Here is an 11006-nt window from a genome sequence, read left to right on the forward strand (position 1 = left end):
AAAATAAAATAAAATAAAATAAAATAAAATAAAATAAAATAAAATAAAATAAAATTCGATTGCAGAACCTTTCATTTCCGCATCCGTTTCCGCACGGTCTTATTTTCAAATCGGACACGCTCCCACCGTGAACTGTTTCCGGCCGCTTTCAAAGCGGGTTTCGCTAACCTGCGCGGTTTAGCCGGACCTCCTGTGTCATGTAAGACTTTGAAGACGGTTGAGATGACGGGCACCTCTCCGGTRAATGTGAACTTTACTCTGAAAGAGCTCAGCTTTTCAGGTCCGGCGGAAGACRCCGTTCCGGGCGGCTCGAGCTCCGTGGAGCTGCGGGACAAGAAGCTGGTGTGTGTGGAGTATCCGGCGGTGGTGAGCAGCGTGGACAAGATGCTGGAGACTCTGGGAGGAGAGCAGACGATAAGCAAAGTGAGGAAAACGGAGAACATCACGATAATCTCTAATCTGGGTCTTAATCTGGTATTTTTTTATTAAATAACCAATTTTATCCACCACAAATATCGAGTTTATTATCAGAAATATATAATAACTTATTATTTCATTATTTTGTTGGTGAAAAAAGTACTTTTGGGGGATAGAGGAAGATGATAAATGATTTTTTGGGTACTTTTTCCTCTTTGTAATCAGTGSATATTCTCATTATTCTAACTTAGTAGCCGAAATATATATATTAATATGTAAATATAAACATTTATTGTATTTATGGCTRGTCCTGATAGGTAGATGGATGCTATTAGCTACTCTTGCTGCTTWTAGCTTGTAGTTGTGAGACAAAAAATAATATTAAAGTCCATGAATTGTTTTTTTTTTACAAGTGCAGTGGATAGAGCAACATTTYCATCACTGATGGCAGAATTTATTTTTCAAATCAACGATCAGGAAGCTGCACTAATCCCACCGTTGACTTGTCTTGTTCGCCCCCCTCAGACCTACGGTGACGCCAACAGGCGCCTCGAGCTGCGTTTCCGACCCCAAGACCCTTTCTGTCACWGCGTGTGTGGAAACCGCCTCCCGGCCAGCAACCTCCTCCTGAAGGTGCGGCGGCGGACGCGAAAGAAAGACCCTAAAGATGCCGAGCTCCGCATGGARATCGTGGGAATCGTTGGGACGACGTACAAATTCCAGGGTAGGATGGGGAAATCTTTGGAGGGGGGAAAGTTAACAGAACAAAGTACTCATGAGGTGTTTTGTTTTCTTATTCGCAGGGATGGCAGATTTTCAGTGCCTCGCCGTGCATTCACAGGATGGGAAAGACACGTCTCTGTACGACAAAATCATCCTCTGTAAACCTGAGAGCGAGGCCTTCTTTCAGCGGGACGTGCCTTGCTTCCTGCCCCCGGCCATCTTCTCGCGCCTCGACAACCCTGTGGATTATTTCTACCGGCCCGACACCCATGGACACTCCTCGGCGTCCAGGTAGGTGACCAAAACCTACAATAATGTGGCCATAGATAACACATGGCCACAAGATTTAAAACAGTTGGCCATGAGAAAAAACTAATCTACATGATAATGAACATGAACATGGCCATGAAAATAACACATGGCCACAAGATTTAAAACAGTTGGCCATGAGAAAAAAGCTCATCTACATGATAAAATAACACATGGCCATGAGATAAATGATGTGGCCACGAGATAACACATGGCCACAAGGTATATAAGACATGGCCACAAGATAAAAATTTGCCTACTAGATATTAACCCTTGGCTACGAGATAAACATGTGGCCACTATATAAAATAACATGTGGCCCTAGAAAAATAACACATGGCCAAGATAAAAACATGTGGCCAAGAGATAAAAACATGTGGCCAAGAGATAAAAACAATTGGCCATGAGATATAAACATGGCAATGGGATAAATATCATATGGCCATGAGATAAATAACACGTGACCATGAAATAACACGTAACCATGAGATAACACGTGACCATGAGATAAATAACACGTGACCATGAGATAAATAACACGTGACCATGAGGTAAATAACATGACCATGAGATAAATAACACTTGGCCATGAGATAAATAACACGGGACCATGAGATAAATAACACGTGACCATGAGATAAATAACACGTGACCATGAGGTAAATAACATGACCATGAGATAAATAACACTTGACCATGAGATAAATAACACGTGACCATGAGATAAATAACACGTGACCATGAGATAAATAACATTGGCCATGAGATAAAAACACTTGGCCATGAGATAAATAACACGTGACCATGAGATAAATAACACGTGACCATGAGATAAATAACACGTGACCATGAGATAAATAACACGTGACCATGAGATAAATAACGTGACCATGAGATAAAAACACTTGGCCATGAGATAAATAACACGGGACCATGAGATAAATAACACGTGACCATGAGGTAAATAACGTGACCATGAGATAAAAACACTTGGCCATGAGATAAATAAAACGTGACCATGAGATAAAAACTCTGTCATGAGATAAGTAACGTGACCACAAGATAAACAACATGTGGCCACAAGATAAACAACACATATCCTCGAGATAATTTTAAATGACTTCTCTGTTGTCACCTGACAGGCTCTGTGAAAATCTCTTCAGCTCCTTCAATAATGTTTACTTTGAGATCTGCTTCAGCTTTTATGCTACTTTGTTTTTAGCTAGGTGCTCTGCTCCCTTTAGTCTTTTTCTCCTTTTACCTCTAGCTAACATTTTTTATCTTTCGTCTAACTTTTTGTTGCCATATGCTCACATTTAGCTACTGTTGTTTAGCCTTTTGCTACTTTTTGGCTGTAGCTACTATTTTGCTACCTTTTTGCTTTTTTGATTTTTTTTTTTTAGTTTGGCTCGTTTTAACTTTAAAGTAATTGTGATGTCAAATTTCTGTAATAAACATGAATACATATTTGGAACGATAACATGATTTGATTTGATTTTGATTTATTTATTTAACAGRAAAAGATTATTAAAAATCAAGCCTGACTCAGCATAATTGCTGTTTTACAGCAGTTTTATGTAGCATACAGAGTAACAGCAACACTAAAGCCGAGCTAAATTTGGTCAAAAACAGACCTGCAGATGCCTGTAAAGCCAATTGGGATGTATTTTCCTGCAGCGACACCGCACAGCTACATACATCTGCCGCCACCGCCGCCATCATGGACAACGTATCTCAAAATAAATAAATGTGATGTAACAGGAAGTGATGTCAAAGGGGAAAGTCTGCATGTAAACAGAGCGTTGTTAAAATGTTCAACAACACAGACTGTAGAGAAGAATCTGATGTTTGTTTAGGTTATTTTGAGTCATCAGGTGAAGAAAAGTCAGAGTTCAAAAAATATAGTTTTAATAAAGAAAGACAAGAAATTTCCCCTTTGATGTCACTTCCTGTTTCACTTTGAGACAAGTTCAAAAGAAAACATGATAGTTATGTAACAAAATGGGTAAAATCATGTGTTTTATGCCAAGTTTCTTGATTTTTCTTTGACTTTTTGTATTTAGAAAATAAGCACATCTCAGGAACTTTAATCATTTTGTTCCGATTTTTTTCAGCCAAGTCACTCAGCTCGCATTTTAGCATAAAAGGTCATTGTTTTATTTTCTTTTCTTTCCTTTAAAATCCCCTCTCCTCTGTTCACAGCCAGTTATCTGTCGGTAAGAATGTCATCGGCTTGAATCGCGCCCGACGGCCGCACAACGCCATCTTCGTCACCTTCACCGACCCGACGGTGCCGACCGAGTGCCTGGAGGCGGCCCGGCTGAACTGGGATCGRCTCTGCCAGAAGGAGAGCGACAAGCGGGTCGAGGAGAAGATGAGGGAGGTATTTGTGCAGCTGTCTTCTCGGGTCACGACCAAGATCAACAGTGTTACCGTTCTGATATATAATCACGTTACGCAATGTTGTTGAGTTATTTTTTTCCCCTCACGCCGGTATCTTATCTCCCGGTGCTTAGATGTTTGAGAGCCGGCCCATCTGGTCGCGGAACGCGCTCAAGGCCAACCTCGACATCCACCCTGAGAAACTGAAGCTGCTGCTGCCCGTCTACGCCTACTACATGGTGAGGTGTCACCTCGGCCCGTCAYGCCTAAATAAAACTGGAACTTAGCTGGTGCTGGTTTGGTGCATAAATCAACAAATGTTTTTTTATTAGTTTTTTTACATCTTCAGCATTAAAAAATGCAGATTTTTCTGTTTGTTTCATTTTTTTAACCTACTTTGTTAAACCTATTTCTTAAAAAAAGTGAATTTAAACCTTGAAACTTCTTAAAGGGATCCATGATTAGGTAAATCATTAGACTGTATTTGCTAAACATATATTTTAACTGTAAAATAAAGACTGGAAAAATAATGTAGGATGTTTAGTTTTTATAATTTTTAAACTAACGGGGCCATTTTATTTACACACAAAGCATTCTGGGTAAATGATGACGTGGATAGGTCCTCGGTGTGAGGCTGCTAGCGAGCTATATCCACCCTGAAGGTTAATCTTGGACAATATCTGATGATCGACTCTTTTAAATGAAACCAGAGAGCGTTGACAGAGAGGAGAAGGTAGAAATGACTCAGCCTGGAACTGAAAATATGGATGGAGGACAACAGAGCTGCTTCATGGAAGAACAACCTCAGCTTAGCCTGTTAGCTTTAGGGTTAGCCCCCATGCTCTCTCCATATATATGTATTAGCTCAGAGCTACACATTCTCCTCTCGTCACTGAGGTCCTCCATCCACATGACAGAGAGGGGAACGCAAAAATATGGATGGAGGACCTCAGTTTAGCTTGTTAGTTTGTCGCACTAGCGCTGAACTAATATGTATAAGGCAATATAGCGTCAGTGCTAAAGCTAACAGGCTAAGCTGAGGTTSTTCTTCCATGAAGCAGCTCTGTTGTCCTCCATCCATATTTTCAGTTCCAGGCTGAGTCATTTCTACCTTCTCCTCTCTGTCAACGCTCTCTGGTTTCATTTAAGAGTCGATCATCAGATATTGTCCAAGATTAACCTTCAGGGTGGATATAGCTCGCTAGCAGCCTCACACCGAGGACCTATCCACGTCATCATTTACCCAGAATGCTTTGTGTGTAAATAAAATGGCCCTATTCCTGTTAAAATATATTTTTAAAAATGGACAAAACTAAACAGCCTACAGTATTTTTACAGTCTTTATTTTACAGTTAAAATAAATGTTTATCAAATAAAGTCTAATGTTACAACTAATCAGGGATCTCTTTAAGTTATTGTACTGTGCCCACAGGGGGCGCTGTAACATTTCCATTTTTCATTTTAAAGTAAAGAAAATAAAAAAATATTCAGTTAGTCTAAACAGGCTACAAATATGACTTCATCAGATCATCTGTTTGATTTTGATTTGATTTATTTATTTAACAGGAAAAGATKATTAAAAATCAAGCCTGACTCAGCATAATTGCTGTTTTACAGCAGGTTCCTGTTCTGCAACACATAAAACACTCAGAAATACAGCATCACAATCACATCATTATACAACATAGACACAAAGACAAACAAGCATACCAAATTTCAAAAAGGCAGCATTTGCAAAATAGGACGTCTAAATATGAGCACAACAGAAAGTGTCCAGCAGATGGCAGACAAGATTCTTCTTAAAGGGCTGTAGTTTTGAAATGGACTTTATGTTTTGAGGAATGTCATTCCATGCTTTAGTATAAACATAGAAGAAAGACCTCTGGCCGTAACAGTTTTTAAAAGTTGGTAATATCAGTTGTCCTTTTGTAACAGATCTAGTTGAATGACCACTTCCAGAATTTGATTTGGGCAACAATGCACAGACAGTTGCATAATTGGCACCTTGGAAGATCTGAAAATATAAATTAATACCACTATACAAAACATAATTCTGAAAGAACTGTACAGTGATGAGTCCAACCAGGAATTTTTTTATGAATTTTGTAGGCCCTGTTGTAGCTTTATAAAGCCTCTCAGTGTTGTCTCATTCTGTGCTCACACRTAGGTGACCGGACCCTGGAGGAGTTTGTGGGTTCGTCTGGGCTACGACCCCCGAAAGAGCCCAGAGTCCAAGAAGTATCAGATGTTAGACTTCAGGGTCCGCTGCAGCACCAAACACGGTAAAACTTAATCTGTTGAAACTCTCGTTACTTTAAATATAAACGCACCTTAAAATCAGTTTTTTTCCTCTCGTTTTTTAGGTTATTTATTACCCAACATACCTGTGAAAGCCAAAAGGAGCGCCCTGAACTACAATTTACCAATCACCATCAACAAAGCAGGTGAAGTTTGTTTTTAAATCAGTAAAGTAAAGAAACTGAGTAGATTTAGATGTAAATCTGTGAATTGAGTGTAGATGTTTTCTTCAGGCCCTCAGGCAGCTACAGTGATGGATATCCCCCCACCAGAGGGTCCGGGCTGCAGTCGGGATTCAGCTCCAGCCTCGTACCAGCTGAAGGTGTTTTTTTTTTTTTAACTACAAGGCAGCTCTTATTGGTGGGCACAGCTCTGCTGACTTTAAAATAATTAATCAGATTTAACTCACTGTATAACACAGGCTGTTTGTCTTACCGCTAATAAGTTTTCAATACGTTGTGCCGCGACTCAGATAAAGACTAATATTTAGATTTTCACATGTAGCAGCAGCCATGTTTCCATCCAATTTCAATTCAAATTTTGAGCAAATTTTAAAATTTCGCAAAAAGATAAAACCGACAAAATGCGAATCAGACGTGTTTCCATCAACTGGCTTGAACAAATCAGTTCCGTCAGACGCATATTTGTAGTAAACAGGAAGTAAAAGTCACATCTCAGGAAAATGGAGAGAAGTTATCAGGTATGTGTTGCTACTTTCAGGAATTATTCTGTCATATCAGCTAGTTCTGGTGACGTTACTGCTGTCTGGAGACGTAGAGAAAGAAATGTGATTCTCTTCACCTTACGGGAATAACGGAGAATATGCCGACAGTGGGAGGAGGGTCCAGCTGCAGTCGCTCTGGTACCGTTCAGACAGCGAGAACAGCTGATCAACATGTGAGGTAAATGTCCATCTCTCCTTTTGCACATTAACTCTTTTTCGAAAAACCCAAAACACCACCTCAAGCGAGCGTATCAACTTTTTTTTGCGAATCGGAGGAAGTTTTTTCGACTCGAGCCGTTTCCGTTCACATTTTCTGACGCGATACTTCAAAATGCGCGTTAAAAAACGTCGATGGAAACAAAAAGAGAATACTTTCTAGGCCCAGTCCCAATACTCRGTGCACACCCTACACCTCTCTGTGAAGTGTGGATTCAGTCCAAGTGCGCAGGTTACAAATGTGCAAAACAATTGAGGATTGGGACGGTACGGATTACGTCATCGACTTGCGCCTCTGCGTCGTAACTGCGACATCCAACATGGCGGGACCAGTCACTTGTTTTGGCATTTATATTGCTAAAAATGATAGTAGAMCTACAAAAAGCAATGGCTTTYAGGAGAAGAACGYACATGAAGCGAAGGAGGCTGATACATCAGAGTATGAGAACTCAGTTCTTCTTCTTTTGGTTTTMTTGGTGGTTGGCAGACTCATTACTCATTACTGCCACCWCTAAACTGGAAGGTGCTCAGTGGACWTTGCCAGATTTCTGCCTTTTCATTCCAAATGTCACACACAGCCAKGAATTGTGGGTAATACAMTTCAYCGAAGTCCGTAAAAATGCAGATTTTGCGTAMGGTCGGAAATAGTACCCAAAATGGGCGGGGCTAAGGGCGTATGTGGAGAATGCGGGACACACTCAAACCATTCAACATGAACGCACATTTGAAAYTGCMTTTCCTGAGTTTGTTGCAAAATAAAGTGAAACAAAAARCACATCTTTGCTTTAATCTGGGACAAACAAATATGTGTATTTTAATGTTGAAGTGTTTAAATAAAACAAGTAAATTAGCAGAAACAAGAGGTGAAACACTTATTTCCTCTGCTGCGGTGCAGGATGTGTGTTAGCTCATCAGCGCTGTAGCTCCACCTCTTGGAGAAGAAAACTCAACCCTGAACCAGACTTGGACGCTTTATGAACCGTTTTGATGGTAAAGATTAGCGGTTTAGCAGTAGCTTCCACCAGGTTTTTGACGGTGTTTGGTCTCAGCGAGCTGTTCACACTCACGCTGCCAGTTTAAAAAAACCAAAGAAGAAGAAGTTAAACCAGATCTCTGCTCTACCTCCACAGGAGTCCTTCTACATTTTCAGGGATGGGATGATGCCCCCTCACAGACAAATGTTCTACCAGCTTTGTGATCTAGAAGTGGACAGGTACGACGCACRCACCCGCCTGGCGACGTGACGTGAAGTCGGCAGTAAAATCCTGAAAGTTGTTGTTGTTTGTTCAGTATCAAAGAGGTGATGCAGCAGAACARCGGTAAAGAGCAGGAGTGTGACGAGCGCGATGGCTGGTGTGTCCTCGGCACCACCGACAAACTCAGGGACATCATCTCGACCATGATCAAGAAGGTCGTGAGAGCCAAGAAACCAGGCAAGGAAACTGAAGCTAGAACCATTTAGAACTCTTTTTTTTATTTGTTCAGCTAAGCTAATTAGCATCTCTTCARCCCTGAGGGTTTTTTTTAAAGTTTGTGCCGTTTTCTACAATTTGTTTCCTTTCTGATTCAACAGTTTGTGGTTTGAGCTGTTCGGTGGATGTAGAAATGTTTTTTTTTTTACGAGCTTCTAGCCGATGCCAAACACGTCCATGTTTAAATGACAAATCTTAAGAGACGTTAAAGGAAATGGAAAACAGGAAGTGCAGTTTTGGGCGTGGTGCTCACGAGTCTCATTTTGGGACTTTATTTTTTTTATCTTCATAAATCTCTTCTTTTCTCTAAACTGCTGCCTTAAAACGATGCCTCAAACCTTTTGAAGCGGGCGTTTCAGAAACATTTGTGAGCAATCATCTTACCTGCTGCAGATAGGCGTTTGGAGAAATAGAGTTTATTTCTGCCTGGATTATCAAGCTAGCGGCTAATTCAAAAACAGAATAACGGTTCATGTGACTGTTTAGGTTCAAACGACGGTTTTAAACACTGAGTTCTAACCCTGGTCCTCGAGGCCCACTATCCTGCAGGCTTTAGTTGTTTTCTTGCTCCTCAGCGGGTCTTTAGGTTCTGCAGAAGCCTCTTGATCCATCGTTAATTCAAAGCAGGTGTGTCGAAGCGGAGGAGCGTCTAAAACATGCAGGATAGTGGCTCTGCAGGACCAGTATTGTTTTACGTAGATTGAAAACCTCTACTGCAGACGACCACTAGAGGGCGCCTTTTTTAAAATTTCCGTGTGTTTTTCCTGTGTTGATTTGTGGATGAGACGAAGCACTTCCTGCAGATTAGCGGTCAGCTCGTCGATCTGATCAGAGTTAAGCTCCTGTTTCTCCAAACGGAGGTCACTCGCAGAGCGATCTSCAGCAGGTAGGTTAGTGATTGTTCAAAACCTTTCCTCAGAGATTCACTGTAAAAGAACCGAACTCTCCTTTTATGTGGTGAAAATGTGTTTTTATCTTAAAAACTACAATTCATTTGAGGTTTTTAAGTATTTTTGTGAAATATTTTTCTCTGTTTTATTTTCAGCCTTTGTTCAAGTGTCTAAAAAAAGACGACGCCTAAATATGAGCTCCCCAGAGATGGATGATGAAGAGGAGGAGGAGGAGGAGGAAGAAGAGGAGGAGGAGGAGGAAGTGGAGTGTGAGAATAAAGAAGATGAGGAGGAGGAGGAAGATGAATTTCAGCCGTCTGAGGGAAGCGAAAACGAGATGGAGACAGAAATCCTGGACTATATGTGACAAAACGACTCGTCTTGCTTATAAAAGTTTATCTGTTTCTGTAAAATGTTTTTCATTTTGATAATATGAAAATAAAAAAGTAATAAAATCATGTTTAACAGCTTTCTTTTTGTTGATATTCATCCTCAAAATAAAAAAAACAAAAGAAACCATTTTCATGAAAAGAACAGAAACATTAGATTTTCTCATATTTACATTATTCGGTCTTTATTTGACATAAAAACACACAATTATCACAAAAAGACAACAAAATATTATCCCAAAGTACCACAGTTGATCTGGTTTATAATGTGAAACATTAAATATCTTGTAAATATGGGGATTTTACATGAAATCTGTATGAAAACTAATATAATTTGTGGTTCATAATAAACATTTTGTGCCTCATGACTGTTGAAKAAATGAGGATTAACTTTAAAAACTCCTGAGATCTTGAGTCGCGTCAAACAGCTGTTCAAACTAAAGTTCCTGATAGTCGACGGCACAAACTGAAACACTAAAAATAACTTATTAAACCTTTTCTAAAAGTCTTTTTCTTTGATTTATGCTTTATTCTTGTTCGATTGTCTTATTTAAATGATTCAATGTCCTGTTTTATAAGTTAAAATCAAACAGATCAGATAAAACTWGTCAAATTGTTTTGTTTTTCTGTATTTTTTGATTTAACTGTGGAAATTTGGCTTCTTGAAGACTTGTTTAAGGCGTGAAAATAACTTTTATTGCATCGGCTAGTTTCCACGAGCGCATCATGATGTTAGATTCAAACATTTCTTATCAAATTGTTCTGGTTTCTAAACTTCTGACATGACGTTATAATGTTCCGAGGGTTTTCCTGAAGGGGATTTGAGCAAACTGCCGTCTTTATTTAAAAAAAACAACATAAAATGATCTTAGAAGAAAATAAATTAAAAGAAACTTAATTTATAAATGTTTTGTTTCGATCATTTAATTGATCAATAAAGTCTCCATGAGTCAGAAAAGTGCAGCTTTGTGACTAATTTGCAACAAAAGAAAGAAAGAAATTTAATAAAACTTATAGGAAAGTTGGACAAACATCACAGTTTATTCCGTTACTTATTAGCACTGATTCAAGGAGATACTAGGGGTGTAAGAAAATATCGATACACTTAAATATCGCGATATTTCATTTCCCGATACTGTATCGATATTCTAAAGCCCTGTATTGATTTTTTATTCAGGTTTAAAAC

At 39.5% G+C, this 11006-nt stretch overlaps 1 protein-coding gene across 1 annotated transcript; it reads left to right on the top strand.

Moving 5' to 3' along the window:
• The first annotated feature begins 123 nt into the window (after positions 1-123).
• On the top strand, positions 124-9891 carry gtf3c5 (general transcription factor IIIC, polypeptide 5). Its single transcript, XM_014002441.1, has 11 exons — positions 124-423; positions 943-1141; positions 1221-1431; positions 3652-3832; positions 3966-4070; positions 5999-6113; positions 6195-6275; positions 6363-6451; positions 8200-8282; positions 8360-8502; positions 9587-9891. Exons 1-11 carry the CDS (start codon positions 223-225, stop codon positions 9796-9798), a joined length of 1620 nt encoding a protein of 539 aa, XP_013857895.1. The 5' UTR covers positions 124-222; the 3' UTR covers positions 9799-9891.
• Positions 9892-11006: the final 1115 nt, after the last annotated feature.

This window comes from Austrofundulus limnaeus, unplaced genomic scaffold (assembly GCF_001266775.1).
Source record: "Austrofundulus limnaeus strain Quisiro unplaced genomic scaffold, Austrofundulus_limnaeus-1.0 Scaffold13, whole genome shotgun sequence".
Lineage (NCBI taxonomy): Eukaryota > Metazoa > Chordata > Actinopteri > Cyprinodontiformes > Rivulidae > Austrofundulus > Austrofundulus limnaeus.